The sequence below is a fragment of the Anthonomus grandis genome, chromosome 2 (genome assembly GCF_022605725.1).
Source record: "Anthonomus grandis grandis chromosome 2, icAntGran1.3, whole genome shotgun sequence".
Lineage (NCBI taxonomy): Eukaryota > Metazoa > Arthropoda > Insecta > Coleoptera > Curculionidae > Anthonomus > Anthonomus grandis.
The window spans coordinates 41,297,803-41,320,597 of NC_065547.1; the positions used below are offsets into that span (position 1 = coordinate 41,297,803).

Genomic DNA, 22,795 nt, shown 5'->3' on the forward strand with positions numbered 1-22,795 from the left:
TTAACCTATTTTCAAGACAAAAACAACATTTCTTTTTCTTTTGTATGAAATGTTCTGTTTATTTACTATAAACATGTTAAATAAATAAAAAAATTGCATTAAAATTATCAACTTCACTAGTGCTTCTTAAAACCTAAGAAACCTTTAATCCCTGTCCCAAAGCTTTTAAAGAAACTGCTTATTTTACTAACATTTTGGTCGTTATTCTGCCTTCCAAAAACAAATATTTCATCTTTTCCATCAACTTTCTCTTGATCCGGCTTTGGTTTCAGAGTGTCTTCATTTGCACTTTCTTCAATTTTCGAATCATTATCGTTTGAAAAAGCGCTAGTTTCCAACATGGGAAATCCCGTCCCATTTAAATGGAGAGTTTCAGGGTTGTCTTCTAATTTGATTGGGGTTGAATTGTAGGCAGAATGTATAGAACGCCTTGCGGCAATTCTATGGTGCAATTGCGGTGTGGAATTTACGTCTTGGGGTCTGGTTGGTGCCTAAAATGTAAAAGAAAATTATCTCCCTTACTTAATAGGCCTACTACATAAATAAATTCTATTACCGTCTACACATTGATTGTAATAGAATCTTAGGTTTTATAAAAAGACAATGTGCCAACTTCCAAAATTAAGAAATAATAACACTTTATCACAAAATTTGGAGGGGGGGGGGGGTTTAGGCCAGTGACATTTGAGAAATTAGGGATAAAAAAAAACTAATTTATAAATAGGTTTTACTAAAAGAAGATACCAGTTTAAACTAAAAAACACATTTAACAACGTTAAAATTTTAAAAATAGTAATTATAATAACAACTGCATAATTCTTTGCTTTTCCCTCGCAAAACGATTTAAGACCTCTGCGGTATCAATTATAATATTTCTATGCATGCTTAAAAGGGCAAGTCCTGTTAGCCGCTCTTGACCAGTTGAATTGCGCAAATAGTCTTTTAAACGCCTTAGCGATGAAAATGATCGTTCTGATGAGGCTCTAGATACAGGTAACGTAGCAAGAATTTGCAACAGAGTATGAATATTGGGAAACAAAGATGGATTACATGCTGATAATGCATCAAGAGCATTTTTTGGCCTTTCTGCTTGAGGCAGCTTAATCCATTTTTGTTTCCAAACTGTAGTTCTGCAGATAACGTCTCTAGGTCCAAAAATTCCTCATATAGTAACAAGTCTTCTATTTTTACTATGTGTGCTTCGCACATATTTGGTACTAGACAATATAACAATGAAAGTGATTTGCAAATCTTGCAGATAGTTCTTCTATAAATTGATCAAAAAAAGGAATTGCAACTGTGATTCGAAAATATTCCTCTGCAGTAGCTACCATGGCATTAGAACGATTCTGCTTTCGTGAAACTATTCTAGGTATTTTTATGCATTCTTCATCATCTATAGACTTTATAATAGCTTCAGATTTTTTAAAAATATTTTTGAATTCTTGATCTATATTCAGTCTCATATTCCTGACCTGACTAATAACAGTATTCACATGCTCCACAGCGCTAAATAGATCAAAATCCACAGTCTGGAGAATTCTGCATAATGGTAGAGTAAAAGCAAATAAAGTGGACACTGTTAACATACTGATGATAAACTCACTGATCATAATAGCTTGAAGGAACTGCAAAGCTTTTGAATAAGTTTCGATGTCTCTTACTTGTTTTAGTTCTTCTAATGTTTCAATAATGGGTTTAAAAACTTCAGTAAACCTAATTAGTCCATCATGATTTTCCATCCACCGAGTTTCACACATGGATGTTAACTTAGTCCATTTACTATTTGGAATATATTCTTTATTTTTATTTTTTAATATCTCAGTGCACAAAGCTGATATTTTTATAAAATTTGCAATATGTTTTTACTGTTCCAATACAATTTCTAATACTCTGAACTTTACAGGAATGGGCAAGAGCTAAATTTAAAGAATGAGCACTACAGTGCACATATATTGCTGCTGGATATTTTTCTCTAATTATAGCCTGGACACCTTTAAAACTGCCACTCATTGTAGCGGCCCCATCATAACCCTGTCCAACCATGTAAGTGCAATTCACTCCAAGTACTTGTAAACTTTCCAGCATTACTGTCGCTAAATTTTTACCAGTAGTATTCTGAACAGCTACAAATTTCAAAAAATCTTCCTTCAATGTTTAGGAAGAGTTGTCGACATTTTTATCAAAATCTATATATCTTACACAAAGGGATAATTGTTCAACACGAGAAATATCTGTAGTTTCATCCATCAAAATAGAAAAATATTTTGCTCTGTTTATTTTAACTACAATTTCATGTTGTATTATTTCGCCACAAATTTTGATTATATTATTTTGAATTATTGGGCTTATGTACATTGCGTTTAACGATTGTCCATGAACGTGATGCATTAAATTTTTGTCTCCACACATGAGAGGCGCATACGTAGTAACGCCCTGAAATTTCCGTCATTATGAGTGGGCTGATCCAAAGTTATGGGTCCAGACTCGGAAGTTCCTCGTAAAGCTAACTCTTGACGGCCACATAAGATAATTGTCTTAATAATTGGTACTAGCTTTCTTCTGTTTTCTGCAATTTGCTTCGAACGGCTGGAATCGAGTTACATCATGATATCTGGTGCACAGATCTATTAAAAGTTGCATTAAAGTTATCGGCAAAAAACGGAGTTATTTTTGTGATAGTTTTACCGTGTTGAATAAATACCTCAATAGCATCTTTCCACTTGTTAAAAGGTTTTGCAACTAAAGCGTTAAGCTTTTGATGATCTCCTTTTCCACTAAATTCACATGAGCAAACTGCACAATATTTACACACTGCACCTTGTTCATCTTTGGCAGTGTAGCTAAGCCACCGAAAGCGTTTTAGCCACCCCAATTGAAATTTTGAGTTCTTCTTTTGTATATTTTTCTACTTATTTTTCATTTAGTGCAAAAAATGCAGAAACATAATTATTTGCAATTCACGGAGGACAGGTTTGACCATACAAACATTTAAATGAATATATTTCATATTGACTGTAGATAAAAAAAATTATTATTATTCACTTTAGATAAAAAAAAATGCAGATTACCTTTTGTCCTACTGCTGTCAATTTGAAAATTGCAATGTCTATTTACAGTGTTTACACATTACACAAACACTATTATTAGTCTATTAAATAATATTATATTATAAATAGTAACTATTAATCAACAAGTTAGTACACACTATAATATGGCAGGTACATAAGATTTACTCCTAACAGTCCTAACCTAACCTAAAAATAATAAATAGACGAATCTATTCATGTCGCGGAGCAGCGTTGCACGATTGTCAGATCTCAAGCTTGATCTTCAGTAATCACCTAAAAAGTCACCCGCGAGCTTAACGGTTTTTTTTTACAATTCCAGACTATTGTGAGTTTATTTTTCGTTTATTTTTAATATAGAAAAAATGATTTTGCACTTTAGAAATTTCCTTTTTTGACCAATAGAGTGATTTAAATACTATTTTATTGTATTGTTGACCGTGATTAAGTAAATTTATAAAAAAGAGTTATAGTTACCAGTCGTTTCAATTTTATTTTACGCTAAAAGATTTTCGGGGGGGGGGGGGAGGGGGTTTGAACCCCCAAACCCCCCCCCCAGATACGGCCCTGCTTTATTACTTTTACACTATGTGTTTAGTAAGCTTCAATTTGCATCAGTAATATGGAACCCTAGATACAAGAACATTAGCAGATGTAAAATCCAGAATACATTTTTAGGGTTTTTATGTTGGGAAACTTATTTCCAAATTGTGGACCACATTTGGAATGTGGTCCACAATTTGTCATGATTTTAACATGGACTTCTTTGCGACTAATTTGTTACAATTTGCGAATTCTAGGAAAGCCATAGTTAATTGTTTTGTGATTCTGTAGCCCAATGCTGTGTAACATTAAATTTGGTTAAGTATTTCATTAGATTATAATTTTGTTAATTGATGGTAAATTTAAATTATTATTGTAATATTGAGATACTAAATTAGTTTTACATTTTACATAAATTTATTATAATTATTATTATATTGGATGTTATATAATTTATAGATATATAAAGGTGATCTAAGCTAGTGGTTATTACTTGCCACATTAGGAATAGAAAAAGTGAGGTGCGTATTATTTTAGTGCAATTATTGTACTAAAATAGGCATGATATTTGTTTGATCATCCTAATTTTAAAAATGTTCCTTCCATTTCTAATAATTTTTTTTAAAATAAAATAAATACTTGCCTGTGTTTTTCTTTTCTTTAAAGGTTGTCCAGGGCTAACACCTATTTCATGGTATTCATTGATATCTTTTCTCTTAACAGCTCTTCGGTTGGAACTTTCCTTCCTTAAAGTTCTTCTAAAATTCGAATATAGAAACACCTAGAAGCATAAAATCAATGGAGAACTTTTACCTATCTTCTAAATAACTGTCAATTGCATTTTGTATGCTTTCAACCCAAGCAACCATTTCACTTAGTTGATCATGATATAATATCAATTCTTCTTCTTGGCTAGTGAGTTTCATGCAACCCTTGTCTAAAATCTGCAAAAATAATCCTTAGCATTTCATTATATAAAGAAAATACTGAATTAAGTACCTCGGTTATTTTAGTTTTGTTAAGTGGAAAAATGTTGCAAACTTTCAAGGAACCCACTAGTAAATGCTCCTTTTTCATTTTGGTAAATAGAATTATATCATTCATAAGTACAACATACAGTTTTTCACTGTGGCCATTTTTTTTCGTGGACATTTTGTGAAGGATTCCCTCCTTTTTTAATACACGACCTACAGGCCCAAATATTGAGAAAAACAACTACAGAAAACCTTAGAAAATAAACTTACCAGGTGTAATAATGTTGGGCTCCCCTGCACGCATATATCTATGTAATTCTAAAAGTCTTTGAGCATTTTCTTGTTGATCCACTACTTTATTTATGTGACTGGCTGCTTCTTCAATTTTTACCATACATTCTGCAAAGGCATACATTTAAAACTTAGTAATTTTACAGAGAGATATAATATTTACCCTTTAGCAGTTTATAATTTTTATCCTTTGGAATTGAAAGTTCATACAAATGAGTCAATAATAGTTTGTATCTTGGAACTCTCTGAATCGGGGTTATTAAAAGTGCCGACAGTTTAGTTTGTACTTCTGGCCTGGTTTCCTGGCTTTCAATGAAACTTGCAAAAGCTGGGTTACAACTTCTTGCATTCTATTTAAAAAAAAATACTTTTATTAAAATTGACAAATTTAATCAAGTCCTTAAAGAGACATGTAATAGGAGTAAATTAGTAGCACATATGAATATTAGAAAAATTATTATTACTTCTAAATAAAGTAGAAAGAGAATTATATATAACTTTGAAATATTGTATACATATTATATTTCATGTTTATGCAGTGAATAATGAATGTATAGCAGGCCAAGGAGATTTTTTTCAAAGCATGACCATTTTGCTCATGGAAAGAAGAACAATCATATCTGTATATTCATAGATTGAAGAAGTCTAAGTAAAATTAAGCAAATTTAATACCTGAGGGAGAAGAAAATTGCTGATTAAAGTTGCTTCATAAAACACTGCTTAAAAATGTTATCCTAGCATAAAAGAAATGAATCTTGTTAATAGAAACCTTTAAAAGGTACAATGTTGATGCTGCTCACTTAGAAAATATCTTTGGATATTATCACTGACATAATAGAATGGACGCACCGTTATCGGTTAATTTTTTCCTGGAATTGGGTAACAAACCTGTTTGAAATAAATCCCTTTTTTTTAGTTTCATCAGCATATTTTAGCATGTTTAAAAATATGTATTTAAGAAGCTTTATCAGACACTATTAGGTAAAAATGTTTATTCATAAAGAAAATCCTTTTAATATTATGATACAAATTAGGTACATTTTTTATTAGGATATGATATTCTACTTACTATGCTTTACTACCTACTTATATCAAAGTCAAAATATACTTTATTTGCTAAATTTACAAACTTGTGCCAAAAGCTTCCTAATCCTAGAATTTATAATACAAGTATTTATTTGGTTATACAGGACAAAAACAAAATACAGAATCGATTTTGATTGTACATAGAAGCATATTTTATATAAACAAAAAAAACAAAAAAGAAGAAAAGAAAAGGTGAGAACCAACATAAAACAAGAATAATAAAAAAAAATAATAATAATAAAATAAATCTGATCAACAGATATATAATAAATTTTATATATTAAAATGAATTGTTAAAATACTCTTCAATGCTGTAGTAAGCTTTTGGTAAGATTAATTTCTTTAGTTCTCTCCTAAACTTTTTAAGGTCTGTAACAGTCCTAATTGAAAAAGGAACATGATCAAATATTTGATGACTAATAAATATAAGAGAGTTTCTCGTAAGTGAGGAAGTGGGGATTGGAAGAGATAAGTTGCCCACTTGATGAGTATTATGACTGGTGCAGGATGGTGGACTTACGGACTTATGTATGAGTGTTGCAGTTTCCAATATAAAGAGTGAGAAAACTATTAAAATTCTTTTAGCTACAAAAAGAGGTCTACAAGAGACTCTCAGACCAACACCACACAGATACCTTAATGCTTTTTTCTGAATAGTAAAAATCATGTTAAGGAGTCCCTTGGAGCACAAACCCCAAAATGGCAACCCTTAACGGATATAAGAGTCTATTAAGGCGAAGTAAACTAAACAAGCAAACAACGCCCCCAACTCATGCCTAGCAACCCTGACTGCAAAACAACCAGAAGAAAGTTTAACAGCGAGGCCCAAAACGTGGATGTCAAACCTTAAACTCTCATCAATGAAGAGGCCGAGAAATCAACAATAATCCCTACCATGTAGTGAGCTCTGCTCATCAAACAAAAAACCCTCTACATTACACTTAAAGCCCAGAACAAAAGTCTTATCAACATTGAATACAAGCTGATTGCAGATGCACCACTTTTTAATTTTGTGAAGGTCCTCTACTATGAGAGATCTCACTAATTTTTGATCTTTGTTATGCCACAGAATTGTAGTATCATCGGCAAACTGAACCACTAGTCCATGCAGTGATAGAGAGCTTAAGTCATTAACGTATAATAAAAATAAAATAGGACCCAACACTGACCCTTGATGTACACCACATTTAAGATGTGCTATCCCTGACGAACATCCAGATGCAACCACCCTCTGGGTGTGGCCAGACAGGTATGACTTCAACCACCCCAAAGCCACTCCCCTAAATCCATAAAAATCAAGCTTTGACAGCAGTATTCCATGATCCACACAATCGAAGGCCTTGGACAGATCACAGAACACTGCTGCTGCAGCCTCCTTGGAGTTCATAGATAGATACACACTCTCCAAGAATCTGAAAATGGCATCCTGCGTGCCCTTAGATGACTGAAATCCATACTGATTAGGGGACAGCACATTGTATTTGGTCAAAAAAGAGACAATTCTCTTTTTTGCAAGCCGCTCAAGAACCTTGGAAAGGGTAGACAAAATTGATATGGGATGGAAGTTAGAGGGTCGGTCCAAGCTACCACCCTTATGAAGAGGGATAATCATAGCTTCTTTTAAACAGGATGGGAACTCGCCCTGAAGAAATGACTGATTGATTGCCCAAACCAAAGCACCTAAAGCGCTCACAGGCAGAAGTGACAGCAGACATGAAGAGATACCATTGGAACCCGAAGACCTATGATTCTTCAAGCACTGAATTGTTTCAAGGACCTCGGTGGCATCTACAGGGTGAAAAAAGAATTATTGGTTGATAGCATTCAGATTAATTTCTGATTAAGGTACCTTTCCTGTTCCTTTAAAACATTTTTCCCTAATGCTGTTATAGAATTATATAAAGTTTTAATTACGGTGGTGAAATTAAATTTTTGTGACACTATATATTGATTACTAAAAATAATGGTACTAGAAGGCAAGCTTGTTTATGTCTTTGGTTTTTGGTCTATTTACACAATGATAGATCAGATGAATGTTTTTTAATAGTAGAAACATTAAATAACTCAATAATGATATAAAACAAGGACTTTCCAAAAATATCAATGTGAAAAGCAAGAGAAAAACAAACATATAGGAAACAACATTTAAAATAACAACTTAATTAATATTTGCTGAAGTGAAAATCTTTGAAAACACAAAATAAATTTTATTTCGTGAAATGATGTAATTAATATATGGTATAATATAAGAATGATTTTATACCAAACTACTCCCATACATACTCCTAAATGTTATTGGTAGAAGATTTAATAGATGATAAATTTTAGTTTTGTCGATTACTGGTAGGACCAATAGGACAAAGCGATAAATAGGATTTATGACATATGCATCCCTCTCTTTTAATGGCACAATTAAAGATTTCCACAGCCACAACATCTTCCCCAAATGCAATGTAAATGAGCTGTATCCAGCTGTATCTACATTCATAAATAAATATTAAAATATTTAGACTCATTAAAAAGATTCTTCTTTTTAACATTAAGATTTAAAAAGCATTTACCTTACCTGTAATATCTTCAAATTATTCCTAAACTGATATGCATATACAGAATAGAGTTTCAAAAATGGAGCAATTTTTGAAAATGCATGTGGAACATTATCAAACCCTTTATCCAGCTCCTCTAGCAATTCTTTGTTGATGTTATATATTGTGGTAATATTACCAAAAAGCACCTCATAATCATCAATTTTCAATAATTTTTTCTCTTGTACAGGTTTCATAAAAAAGTTTATAATTATTTCCAGTTGTTTTACATACTTTATTTCACTATTAACAATTTCTAAAAGGGCCTTTTCTTTCTTGAAATTGCGGCTCTCCTCCTCTGTATTTGATTTTAGCTCATCAAGACAGTCAAATACTCTCTTTCTTGTTTTCGAAGTCAAGATGTTTCTTTCATTGATTACTTTTTTTAGTTCAAGTGTTAACTCTATACTGGCCTTTGGGGTATGCGGTTCAAATCCAACAATATTTTTTCTCAGTTTTTCTCTTTTTTGGGACCTAGGTACTTTAGGGCTATATTTTTGTAATACTTCAGGGGTTAAAGGGGCTAATTTAACTACTAGTTGCTTCTTGGTTTCATCCTCACTGGCACTCATACTGACCACTAGAGACTAGAAAAATCACCACTAGGAAAGATAGGAAACCGTATTAATACCAGGGTGTGGAATGTCAAGGCCCAGTTTCTGCCCTACAAACTTATCGAAAAGTTGATTAGACGTTTTTGTGGAGAATCGTTAACGAAAAATTTTAAAAATAAACAATTGATGACAAATGACAGATAATCCTGTCAATTTCGGTAGTGTCTAAAGTACAGCAGTAATAATAAATGAGTAATATGTCTAAGCTGTGGCTGTAGGTAAGACTACCATTGGATATAAGTTAACTGGACCCTAAAACCAATATTATTTAAAGAATTAATTTTCACACATTTTTTCAAATTGAATTTTGACCCTTTAAACATAAGTATTCCCAACCTTTGTGTCGTGCCCCACTTTAGCCTTTCTAAAATTCTTATGCCCTCTATCTAATATATATAAGATTAATCTTAAAACTTTTTGAAAGAAAAATCGGATCGATCAGAGTACAAGATGTTCCTGCAATTCTTGTAGGCTCACTTAGGACTTAAAGGATAGGATTTAGGACTTAGGATTAAATCATAAGTTTCTAAACAAGATAAAACTTCGTCTTTCCATAAATTTTAAATTTAAAAAACAAATATTCAGTAGTTTCAGCTACATCAAAATCAAAGCCAACCTCAGTAACTGAAAATGTATTCCTTATATAAGCCAGCACCCCGCCTCCTCTACCATGTAAACGATCTTTACGAACAACATTAAAACCCTGAATGCCAAATAATTCCGAAGGAATTTCCCCGTGCAACCAAGTTTCTGTTACCACCACGACATCAAAATTGTTTTGTAAGACCAGAGTAGAAATTAAGATTAAGATTAATCTGGTTGGGACGATGAATGCTGACAATATCTCAGACCATAAGTTGTGTTATTGCGATATTTCGTCGCCTAAGATAAAAACTCCTTCAAAAATTATTACATACCGCTGTTTCAGAAACTTTAATTTAGAGCAGTTTAAACATGACCTACTTTCTTTGGACTGGTTTTCAATTATACGCACGAAAAATATTGATGCAAAGATTAATACCTTAAACTCATTTATTCTTCAATTATTTGATAAACATGCACCAACGAAAACTAGAAAGGTCACAAAGCCCAAAGCAGATTGGTTAACAGCAAATATTAAAATGCTTATGCGAGACAGGGATAAAGCACTACAAACATATAAGTTGTCGAAAAACAACGCAGACTGGCAAGCATATAAGCAATTACGCAACTTGACGGTTTCGGCCATTAGGAGGGAAAAACAACAATATCTAAATTTTATATCGCCACAAAACAACCCACGAAGAACTTGGAATGCATTAAGTAACCTCAATATTCATGTCAATAATAAAAATAGCCAAGACTTACCGCAAAATTTATCGGATCCTAACCTTATTAATAACTATTTTGCCCAGATTTTTCAAAACTCAAGTAATGACTGTCAAAGTGGAATAAATTTTTATAGTTCCAATAAATTTAAGAATGATTTACTTAATTTTTCTTTTACGATGTGTACAAAACAAGAAGTCCATGAAATACTACTTAATTTTTAAAAAAATTCTGTCGGCTCTGACTACATTTCTCTGCGTATGCTTAAATATTGTATCCCTCACATTGAAATCTGTATAGTGCATATTATTAATTGCTGTTTTGAAAAGAAATATTTTCCTCCTATTTGGAAAAATGCAAAGGGCATACCTTTACCTAAATCTAACGATCCAGAAAAACTTTTCCGACTTACGTATAATAAGTATTTTACCTGCCTTATGACAACGAAATTATACCAGTTAGCCAATGTGGGTTCCGACAAGGTTTCAGCACCTCAACTGCTTTGGCAAAAGTAACTAATGATATCTTCGAGGCTTATGATAAGGGATTTGCAACTCTGCTTATTTTGTTAGACTATTCGAAGGCATTTGATACAATAAATCATCAGCTACTTATTGCTATCGAATCGTCAGCATTACAATTAGTAAAGTCTTATCTATCAGAAAGAACCTAGAGCATATTTTAAGGCAATTTTTCCGATAGGATTTATATTTTAACTGGAGTCCCACAAGGATCTATTTTGGGCCCACTGTTATTTATAATTTATACGTCTGACTTACTCGCTTCCTTAAAACATTGTAAAAAGGTTACCTATGCTGATGACACACAACTGTACATTTCATTCAAACCTCATGAATATAGAATTGTTAATGATTTAGTAAATCAAGAATTAGACATTATTCAGCATTTGTCAACTGAGCATAATCTAACATTAAACTCTTCTAAATCTAACGTAATGTTATTTGCAAATTAAAAAAATCAGTATTTCTAAAGAATAATATTAATATTTCTATTAATCAAGTGCCACTTAACTTTGTTGAGGTGACTCGTAACTTGGACTTGATAATGGACTCATTTCATTTGAACATCACGTTGCAGACATGAGAAAAAAAGCATTTTACAACTTAAAACTGCTTTACGCAAATCGTAAATATCTCAATAAAAATCTTGCAAAAATGCTATCTGAATCACTAGTACTATCAAGATTCAACTATTGTGATTTTATTTACTTTCCATGTCTTACTTATCTTGAAAAAAATAAGATACAAGTCATGCAAAATGCCTGTTGAAGACTGATATTTGGCTTGAGTAGACGTGATCATATATCACATAAGGTTAACCAGCTTAAATGGCTCAGAATGGAAAATCGTTGGAGACTTCATTTGGGTAGTTTTTTACATAAGACCATGAATTTATCTATAAATAGTACTCAGATAGATTGTCTTTTTCTTACTAGGTCTGCAGTTCACAATATTAAGATTAGGCGCAAACATAAATACACAATTCCCCAATTCCGTTTTTAGAAAATCGTTTGCGTATAATTCAATTACTTTGCTTAACTTATTACCTGAAAACATGAAGTCTTTCAACATTTTAAAGTTTAAATTAACTTTAAAATTAACTTAATTTAAAGTTTAATAAACTTAGAGAAATTTTATTTGCTGAACAACTTGGCTAAAATAAAAGTTTTTTTTTCTTCAATTTCTCAAAGCTTTAACTGACTGTTAACATTATTTGGATAATATAATTCGATAATTATGTTTCTGTTGCCATCAAAATAAAAATAAAAGTAAAAAAAAAAGAAAGGAAGGAAAAAAAAGGGAAAAAAAATGAAAAATTTAAAAATTGTGTTAGCTAGTGTAAGGGTACCTGTATTTTTCTGTTTTTTTTTGAATGTGTGTATTTTATCTAATAATAAGTTTTTATAAGATTGTTTCTATTCTTCTCAATTTTTGTGGTTAAGTAGAATAACAGTGTTGCTAGACTTTGCCATAAACTTGTATATTTTTTCAAATAAAGGCCAGATTTATTTATTTTATTTATTATATAATTTTAATTATTAGAAAAATGAAACTTTTTGTTTAAGAAAATTAAGTCATAGGCTTTTAGCGAGAAATTGCTGGGAAATTTTTAACGAAACACATTAAATAAATTTTCAAAAGATATTTTACTTCTATTTGTGATATTGTAATTTGCAATATGATTATACAGGTTGAAAAAACAATTTATCTAAATCAAAAAATCTTTGTTTTAAATTAGATAGTCAAGTTGTATCAGTTACTTCACATTTTTGATTCCATCAAGGTATATATATGAATGTCTTATTTATGCGTATAAAAACCAGCAACAATACATGCTGAACATTGAATAACACATGTCAATCACGGTGGTGAGATGGGAATTGGGTTGGCTTCAAAGAACACGATTTTCAATTAACTATTATGCACCTTTGTTTTATGATAAACTGCCTGCGAAAAGTGGTTTTACTAAATTTTATGCATGATTTTATGTATTATATACTGACTTTAACAATAATTTGTAAAATTAATTACTGCGTCGTGGGAGAGGCAGACTACTGTGCCCCGATACTGAGAACCCCTAACCTCACTACACAGGGAGGCGTGCATATACTTATAAATTGTTACTCTTACGGGGTTTATAAGTATATGGAGGCGTGGCTGTCAAAAATTGAAATAAAATCTTGGCTTATAAAATGCATAACAGTATACATGTATGTACTACAGACGAAGATACAGAAATCGTTTTAAACAGCCATAGCTGCTTACACTATAACCGTCTCTTGCGAATTCAGGAGACACGAATGAAGAAGAAGAAGAAGAGAAAACAGGATATGACCTAGAATTTCTGCCACAGTTTAAATAATGTAAACAAATTCCCCACTATGAACGATGGTTTAAAATTTTAATTTTTTAGGTTTAAAAAACCTGTTCTTAGTACAAAGTTTAACACAAAACGCCATATTATAAAAATCTTTACCTTTAAACACTTTTTAGGATTAAAATCAACATGGTGTTAGTAAAAAACACTCTAATTTTAGTTTACTTATTATCAGTGGTCCTGTTTGGTTGTTTCCTAAAGTATATTTATTTATATAATTTTATATTATACAAGTTTTTCTATAGGGATGACCCTAATAATACCTATGATTACATTATTGGTAAGTAATATTTAATTATATATTATGATAATTACTCATGTGGTGACTTATAAATGAAGGTGCTTAGAAGCCATAAAAATTACCTGTTCTAGAATAAATGTACTGAATTAATTATATAGAATATATAATTTTTTTTTGCTGTATATATTATAAGTACACAGAGATACTTATAGAAAATTTTGTTGTGGCATAAAGCTTGTACAATATAGGTTCACAAATAGCCAGAGAGGCACCATAAATAATTAATAAAGCAGTATGAGTGTTCCTAGTTTTCCATAGCTTAGCTTTCCTTAGCTTCTTACATCTCTAAAATATAACCTTTGAAACATTTGAGTTAGTCTCCACATGATAAAATAAATAACCAAGTTCCACTTCCGCATCATCCTTCACCCAGTCAACACATGGTTATTCTCGTCCTTTCCTATCCTATGGATTCCTTTCCTAGACCCTGTCCTACCCCTTGCCGTTAGTATAAAAAAATTTAAAAAAAAAACATGCTTTATTGTTATTAACAAAGAAAAATTGTTCTAAACAAAGCTACCTTAAATTACTACCACTAAATTTAACCACTACACCCGATACACACTCGAGTTTCAAAACAAACATCAGAAAAAATATACATAAAAAGTAAATTAAATTCCATAATTATCTCCTCAAGTATAAGACACCAAAGAATTCAAACCATACAAACAAATCAAATAAAATTCAAATACTGTAAACTTACACTTAGGGAAAATTAGAATGTGTTGACATAGTATTCATCCAGTGAATAGTAACATTTTTGGGTCAAAAATATTTTCAATTTACGTTTAAAAGTGTCAATACATGTTGCCTCCCTGATTCCACCTGGTAAAAGATTGAAAATTTTGATTCCCTCTTAGAAAATAGATTTTTTAGTTAATGTGGAGGAGGGGATTGGAAGATTTAGAGCGTTCACTTGACGCGTCAAGTATCTTGGATTTGGGGTTATAAATTTAAAGCGATTTGCAAAAAGTAAGCAGGCCACTTCCTGAATGTAGAGAGAGAAGACAGTGTGTATGCCCAGTCTAACAAATAACGGGCGACAGGAATCTCTTGGTTTAGCCCCACAGATGTAACATACAGCACCCTTCTGTAAAACAAGCAGCATTTGTAGAAGGTAGGCAGCTGCATTACCCCAGAAGCAAATGGCATACCTAAGGTGGGATTCAATTAATGAAAAATATACAGATCTTCCAAACTCCATGCCAAGCTCCAGGGTAGCCACTCTGACTGCAAATAAACCTGCAGACACCTTTTTGCAAGTACCGAGGATATGCTCTTCAAATCTGAGTTCTCTGTCAATGAATATACCAAAAAATGTTGTATTATCAAACTGCTGAACTACTGAATTAGAAAAAGGCACGTGGTCTAGAGCACACTTAAAACACAATAATTTGGTTTTTTGAGGATTTAGTGACAGCAAGTTTGATTCAAACCAGAGATTTACTGCCTGAAGTTCAGTTGCTAATTTAGTTCGCAGAGTATCTGTGTCTGGGCTGTGCCAAAGAAGTGTGGTATCATTGGCAAATAGAGTAAATTTCCCCCGTACATTAAGATTGGTAAGATCACTCATGTATAGGAGAAAAAGTATAGGCCCCAAAACTGAACCCTGAGGAACTCTCAAGGTGATAGGATGGTAATCAGAGTACTTATATCCTACAAGCACTCGTTGTTGCCGATCTTGCAGATAGGAAGCAAACCAAGAAGATGATGCATATAACATGCATTTCAGAATTAAACTTTGTGAAATTTCTATCCCACTTCCGCGTTATCCTTCATCCCATCAACACATCGTTGTTCGTCCTTCCTATCCTTTAAATCCCTTTCCCAACCCCTTGCCGGTGGTAGCCGATCCTATTCACGCCGGTAACCAGGCCGGATGATGCCGGATGCATCGTGGGGGAGGCGACATCGTGCATTGAAAAGTTTTGATTGTGATTGATAATTTAATATAGTGAGTGTCGATTCGGGGAACAGGGTACATACTGGATAGGATACATATTGACGGTTTTCCCGAATCTCAAATCGTGCTGGCAAATTGCCTCGTAGCAGAGCCATCAATTGAACAAAACAACCGCAGCAGAACCAAGTTCAGTAGGTTTAGAAGAAATAAAAGGCATTGTCACAAAAAAGAGAGCCAATGGTTCAATAATTTTTATCTTATATTTATCAAGTTTGTAAAGATACTAAATATTCTTGACCTTATTAAATCAGTGAATTTTCAATGAATACTGAGACACATTAAAACTTATGTAATTAAATCATAGTGCTTTAGATTATGGTTTCACTTCTCCAGCATTAAATCAAATGTTATTTTTTAACACCAAAAGAAAATATATCGACACCAATTTTCTTGTAAGGTTTAAGTGTTATATTTATAATTGTCAACCAATAAGTATAGTCCGATAAAAACTAGATTACTAAAATAGATAACTAAATAAATATGGTATCTAATGTGATACTATGTGAAATATTAAAACCTCTCCAATCTCAAACTTATTTAACAAACTAAACTATTTAATTAATAGCTCTTGCATATTAACTCATTGCTGTTGGGAAACACAGAGTATAAAAAACAAAATCTGGTGATACATTTAAAAACAAAATGATTAAAATGATTATGGTCTTATAACCATGAAACCTCTTTTTCTATATAAATTTCTCTTTTAATTTGCTTTTGTCTGTAGTATACCCCTGAGTTGTGAGCTTGGGATTTAGGTTGTTTTTGAATCATTTCCATTTTTATAGCCATTAACTATCGGCTCTAAGCATACAATAGTCTTGTCTTATATTATTATAGTCTTAGATATTAGAGACTATTAAAATATACATTAATTTAGTAGTCATAGTAAGCAAATGTTAAAAAATTAGTTATATTAAATTATTACATATTTAAGTACTACCTAATTTTGTTTAAATAATCAGAATAATATTATATGAATTTTGAACTAATTTAGGAAAGCTGAGAAAGCTTACAGCCTTGATTGTTCTTTTTTTTTTTTTTTTTTTTGAAGTTAGGCCTTTTATTTCTTAGCCCTCTAAAATGATCCATTTAGTAATCCATTAATCCTAATGGATCCATAGAAGGTCAACATAAAAATAAACATATTTTTGACTAAATTTTAGTTGGTGCAGGTTCTGCTGGCTCCATTCTAGCTAACAGACTATCAAAAAATAGCCAAGATAAACTTCTCTTACTTGAAGCGGGTATGATCGACAATGATATTCTGCACATACCATCCATTGGTTTGCTTTTACAACAAACTGAATTTGACTGGCAATATAAAACTGTACCTCAACAAAATGCTTGCATGGGATTAACTGGAAATGTATGCCGAGAATTTGTGATTTTGCACTCTTTTAAATAATAATACTTTATAGGTTAGCTTGTGGCCTATGGGGAAAATCTTTGGAGGTACCAGCATGCTTAACAACATGCTCTATGTCAGAGGCCATCAGCATGACTATGATGAATGGTTTAAGAATAAAAGTGATTATAGTATTGCAGATATTTGGCAGTATTTTAAAAAAATTGAAAATGATAAAGCTAAAAGTTGTACTGAGAGACCAGTTTACTTAAGTGATTTAACTTTTACCACAATACTTCCTAAGATAATGTTAAAGGCTGCAGAAACTTTAGGATACTCAACTATAGAAGATAATTATAACTGTGTACCTGGTAATATAAAACTTAATTTAAAAAACTGGTTTTAGCTCACTTTAATTTAGGTTTTAATATTCCAAAAGCTAATCTTTACCAAGGCAAAAGATGGACATCTGCTGATTCATTAAAGTGGCCTAAAAGAGATAATCTTTCAATAAAAACTAGTTGTATTGTAGAGAAGGTTGGTTTGTCAATACATAGGTTTTTTATACTTTAAAAGTTAGTTTCTAGGTTCTTTTCAAAGGAAACTTTGAAGCCTATGGAGTACAATACAATTGCCTAGGAAGTACTTACAAAGCTTTTGCTAGTAAAGCTGTTATTTTGTCTGCTGGGGTAGTGGGTAGTCCTAAAATATTAATGCTCTCTGGTATAGGACCAAAAGCCCATTTGAAATCCTTAGGGATCACACCTATAATTAACTTACCTGTGGGGGAAAATTTGCAAGATCATGTTACCACTGGTATATAATTTTGTTTTTTTTTTTAATGAACTACACTCTTAAGTAGTTTTATTTAGGTTTTGACCTGGTTTTATTGAATCAAAGTTTAGGCATAGGAATTCCCGAAATGATTTCTCCTGTATCTATTTATGACTATTTTATTAATGGAGCTGGTCCATGGAGTACCACTGGGTAGGTTTGTTTTTGATTATGAAGTTACTGCATGCATTTATTTATTTATCAGGTGTGAGGTAATGGCATTTTTTAACACCCTTAAGAACTTTGGCTCTCCTGACCTTCAGTTTATGGTGATGCCTCTTGGTATTTCTGAAGATAATGGGCATTATTTAAGGAGACTTGTAGGTAAGCAGTATATTCCAAGCATATTTACGCAGGACTTGACAAATATTAAAGCAACGTTAACTTAAATACGATCAGTGAAACATCTCAGAAATCATCTGATATGTGAGTAGTTTGTATATATGTACCTGGAATGGGTTTGACCAATACATATTTCAATAATTTCATGAAAATTGTCTAAAGTAGTTAAAATTTGATAATACATTTAGTTTGAAAATATGCTTCAACCAACTGCCAAAATTATGAATCAGGAACTCCTAAATTCTAAAATTTACCTAATTGAGTTTAAAAACCTTCTATTTCTAATATTTTTTAGGTATTTCAGACCAACTTTGGTCCACATACTTTTCAAAAATTACTAAAAAAACCATGACAATTTTACCTGTACTTTTACATCCTAAAAGTAAAGGTTCAGTACGACTTGCAAGTAAGGATTTCAAAGATTTGCCCCTTATAGACCCGCAGTACTTAAGTGATCCGCGGGATGTGGAAGTACTTTTAAACGGCATTAAAATAATCCAAAGATTGGTTAAAACCAAGGAGTTTCAGGAGTTAGGAGCCGAGTTTAACAATCTAGTTTTGCCTGGTAACTTATGCCTAGTATTTGGCATTTGTCAAAACTAATTTTCAAATTTTAGAATGTGCTATGAACAAATTTAATACTAAAAGTTATTGGGAGTGTTACATACGTCACTTGACTATAACAGCTTACCACCCAGTTGGAACGTGCAAAATGGGGTCTAGGGATGATGAATCTGCTGTGGTGGATTTTGATTTTAAGGTTGGAATTTATAATTTTTTGCTGTACAATGCCCTAATTTAAATTACTTAAAGGTGAAAGGGACTAACAAGCTCTATGTAGCCGATGGATCAGTGCTTCCGACACAATCGAGTGGTAATATTAACGGGCCTATAATGATGCTGGCCGAAATGGCGGCCGATCTAGTCAGGAAAAATTACTATTTAAGTTTTAAGAAGTGTTCTTTTTTTGATATTTTTATACCTAAGAGCAAATGTTGATGTATTTATAAAGTTTAATAAAGTTATTAAAAGTATTTTAAGCAATTTAAGGTATTTATTATACTTTCCCTTAGAAGTGTACGTAACTATTTATTAATATTTATTATTTACAGAAAATGTAAATAAACCGTGAACTCGGAAAATATTAAGTTGTGTGAAAAAACCTTTATTCAGGTTAATGGAAAACTTTTCTTAATTTGCAATTGAAAAAAGACTTGAAATACAGTTAATTTTTGAGAAACGAATTTTTTGATTTTATATAATGTAGCTAGCATAAAGTCTGCCTAAGTATGGATCTTATTGATCTCTTATATAACAGAGATTCCTGAATTACTTCACTAATGTTCGATAATGGCCTTTGAATGTTTGGTACAATATTAGCTAATTTTTAGAAAGTTTCAGGATATCTAAATAAAACATTCTAATTAACCCAATTTATGTTCAAACTTTCCGAGATCTTTTGCAAAAGAATTTTTATTAAAATATTAAACACTAAATTAAGTTTAAGAATGAAATGTTATTTCAAAAATGCTTTTATTGGGTTTGTCTTTTTAGGAAAAGAAATATTTATTTTTTTGTGCATCTTAAATCCTGTACGTATAATGTTTTATTTATTTTTTCCTTTATGTGTGTATATATGAAGGGTTAGGGGAAAAAAGCAGGTAAGTCAATGTTTCTTCAGTTCTCGTTTCATTCAGTTCAGAATTAGCGTAAGTATCTTTAGAAACACTTAAACTAGATAAAAAGCAGGCTATAGTCATCCGATATACGACTTCAAAGTTTTACTATAAGGGAAAAAAAGAAGTAAGTCAAGCGAAAAGAGGAAAAAACCAGGCAAGTCAGTAATTATTACGAAACGCCGCGCCGCCATTGCCACCTGGCACGGTTCCTGCTACCGCATTATTAATGTGTCAACAGCGTTTAATGCCGTTAGATTGTTTTTCGTTTACTATTGTTTTGTTAGTTTTGTATCATGTGTTTAGCTTTGTGTTTGTGACTATACCGTAATGGCAAGCTCGGACGAAAGTGATAAACTTCATAGTGAGCCAAAAAAAAGGAAGAAAACTGGTCTGATGTAAATAAAAAATTAAGACTTGCGACACATGAAGCTGGTCCCCTTGCCATTGCAAACGATTTAAGTATTATGATTCAATCTCTGAACATAACAGAAAAGATATATTACGCTACTTTAACCAGTTACAATCCCACGATGAACAAAATATGTACCTGGCTGAGCTAGTTACTGTAGGACACGTGGCACAGAGACGACCTCGAAAGGAAGAAGAGGAGGCGAAGTTGCGCGATGCTAGTTTTTCGTATAGAGTTCGAGTCACCGACGAGGCGGGAAATAAGGTTGATATTACTGTATGTGCAAAGGCATTTTGCTCATTACATGGCATTAGCAAAAATAAGATTTACTATGTGCAGAAAAGTTTAAAATCAATGGGTTTTGCACCTAAGGATCGAAGGGGTAAGCATTCTAAGGAACACAGACAGCTAAATAGGGTCACTGCAGCTCTGGTTGAGAACCATATCAAAAGTTTTAAGAGTTGCCAGAGTCATTATAGCCTCAAAGATTCAGGCAAAACTTATTTGCCAGAAAGTCTAAACATAAAGAAAATGTATAACCTATTCAAAGAATTACATCACCCTGCAGCAGTGGTATCTTACGATATTCACCGGATAAATTTCAACACGAAATTTAATATTTCTTTTGGGTATCCCCGCACGGACACTTGTGCAACTTGTGAAGAATATACAGCAAAAGTTAAAGCTTTATCTGCGGAAACTGATAAACAACAAATTCAACAGCAAACAACAAACAATATTCTTCATAAGAAGAGGGTGGAATGTTTTTACAACCATAAGAAGAAAGCCAAAATCCAGACAAGAAAAAATAAAAAGAAAGAAGCTATTTGCATAGATTTCGCTAAAAATGTCTCCCTGCCGCAGATAGCTACCAACGATGTATATTATAAACGTCAACTTTCTATGTACTCCTTCAATGTCCACGTTCTTGCAACTGGTGACTCCATTTTTTACGTGTACGATGAAAGTGTTGCCAAAAAAGGACCGAACGAAGTGGCCTCATTCCTTTTTTATTTTATTATGAACTATTTGGATGACGAAGTTCAGGAATTGGAAATTTTCTGTGATTCTGTAGGAGGGTAGAACCAAAACTACACGATATTTAGATTCATTCATTACTTAACGAACAATCGCATCCATGGCCTCATAGACATTAAAATTACATTTCCTATACGTGGACACTCATACTTGGAGTGCGATGAATGGAAATACCAAAAGATTTTGAAGAAATGGTGAAATTATCACGATTGAAACCATCCCCTTTTACTGTGGTCAGTGTTACTAAAATAATTGTATTGGATTCGAAGGCAATGTTGCTATTAAAGTATGCCGCTAAATGCCCTTTTAAAACGCAGCCGATCAAATGTGTGATGAGATGTGGTTTTTTTTCAGGTCTGGATCAATCTGGATACAACCGACATCATGGAAACTCGCTTTTTACTTTCTTAGAACATAATACTGTAGTTTTTTTTATAAACAGTCTTTTGATAAGCTCTCATACTGATTTTGTACCGTTTTTAACATTAAATTGTGTTTTTCTCAGTTTCGTGAACAATTGACTTACCTGCTTTTTCCCCCTGATCCTTCATATGTATAATCTCAGGGTAGGCTTAATATAATTGATCATTGGAAATATTCCGTTTTTTTATGGACTACGAGGTATGTTCGAAGCTTTCGGGAGAGCTTTTTTTTTTTTTTTCCAGCTTTAGATTTGTTAAAAAATAAAAGACACTTTCTGAAACAAGTTTAGTCGGCATTTCTTCAAAATTTGGTTCTTAATTCTTGTTTTCTTTGCTTTTATTTCACTAATCTCATATATTATTATAACTTTATATATACAAAATGAAGTAAAACAAAACTAGTAGTAACGTTTATTTTATTATTTATAAGTATCTAATTGTTTTTGTGTCATCAAGAACTATATACAATAATTAGGAGTAATAGTCGTATAATTAGGAGCTATCCAGTTCATATTTTTACTTGCTATTACTGTTTTACACATAGTAGTTTTTTTATTAACTAGATTTCTAGTTTTATGTTAATAAGACCGAAAGTTTCGAGGTTCTTTCCCTTAAAAAAATCAAAGGTATTTTTATCAATATAGTTGTTTTATGCTTATAAATCAAGATTCAGATTTATGATTTTCTTATTGCATATAATCCTAAATTAATTATATATTTTTGTAAGGTTAAATTAAACATTTTTAATATTATTTCTTTACACCTCTCCTTCACATACTTAGATTAGATGTTACTGGAAAAATGCATAGAGGAAGTAGAGTTTTTAGATCTGTGACCTTTAAATATTCTCTAAGAAATTTAAATCTAGAGACTCAATACCTTAAATTACCTATTAAAGCTTTCATTCAAACATCCCATATTTAATGACACTCCCTAAGTATTTCATCGATTTGGTCTGTTATTATCATCGAACCTGATAAATTTAAAATGCTTTTATTTAAACTAAAAAAAATGTTTTGCTAACATTCAAGGTAAAATTAGTAAGATCAAACCACTGTTAGTTTGATAAAATCTTGCTTTGCAATTTTTTAGTCG

The 22,795-nt window shown here is 32.0% G+C and overlaps 2 protein-coding genes across 4 annotated transcripts; one reads left to right on the forward strand and one right to left on the reverse strand.

The window, feature by feature from the left end:
* Window positions 1-28: 28 nt before the first annotated feature.
* Window positions 29-9,278, reverse strand: LOC126750649 (FYVE, RhoGEF and PH domain-containing protein 6). 2 transcript variants are annotated; one of them, XM_050460319.1, is made up of 7 exons: window positions 8,529-9,278; window positions 5,040-5,226; window positions 4,856-4,984; window positions 4,611-4,798; window positions 4,425-4,555; window positions 4,255-4,366; window positions 29-491 (listed from the first exon to the last, which is right to left on the reverse strand). In XM_050460319.1, exons 1-7 carry the CDS (start codon window positions 9,117-9,119, stop codon window positions 117-119), a joined length of 1,713 nt encoding a protein of 570 aa, XP_050316276.1. In that variant the 5' UTR covers window positions 9,120-9,278; the 3' UTR covers window positions 29-116. The 2 variants fall into 2 exon arrangements, with proteins under 2 accessions (XP_050316276.1, XP_050316275.1); XM_050460318.1 differs by having other exon boundaries at window positions 4,255-4,369; window positions 8,529-9,275.
* A 4,066-nt stretch (window positions 9,279-13,344) lies between these two features.
* LOC126750648 (glucose dehydrogenase [FAD, quinone]-like) lies at window positions 13,345-19,196 on the forward strand. 2 transcript variants are annotated; one of them, XM_050460317.1, is made up of 10 exons: window positions 13,345-13,647; window positions 16,795-16,997; window positions 17,050-17,347; window positions 17,398-17,513; window positions 17,564-17,792; window positions 17,849-17,963; window positions 18,016-18,134; window positions 18,457-18,717; window positions 18,770-18,912; window positions 18,966-19,196. In XM_050460317.1, the coding sequence occupies exons 1-10, from the start codon at window positions 13,497-13,499 to the stop codon at window positions 19,149-19,151; spliced, it is 1,821 nt and encodes a 606-aa protein (XP_050316274.1). In that variant the 5' UTR covers window positions 13,345-13,496; the 3' UTR covers window positions 19,152-19,196. The 2 variants fall into 2 exon arrangements, with proteins under 2 accessions (XP_050316274.1, XP_050316273.1); XM_050460316.1 differs by having other exon boundaries at window positions 13,346-13,647; window positions 18,448-18,717.
* The last annotated feature ends 3,599 nt before the right edge of the window (window positions 19,197-22,795 follow it).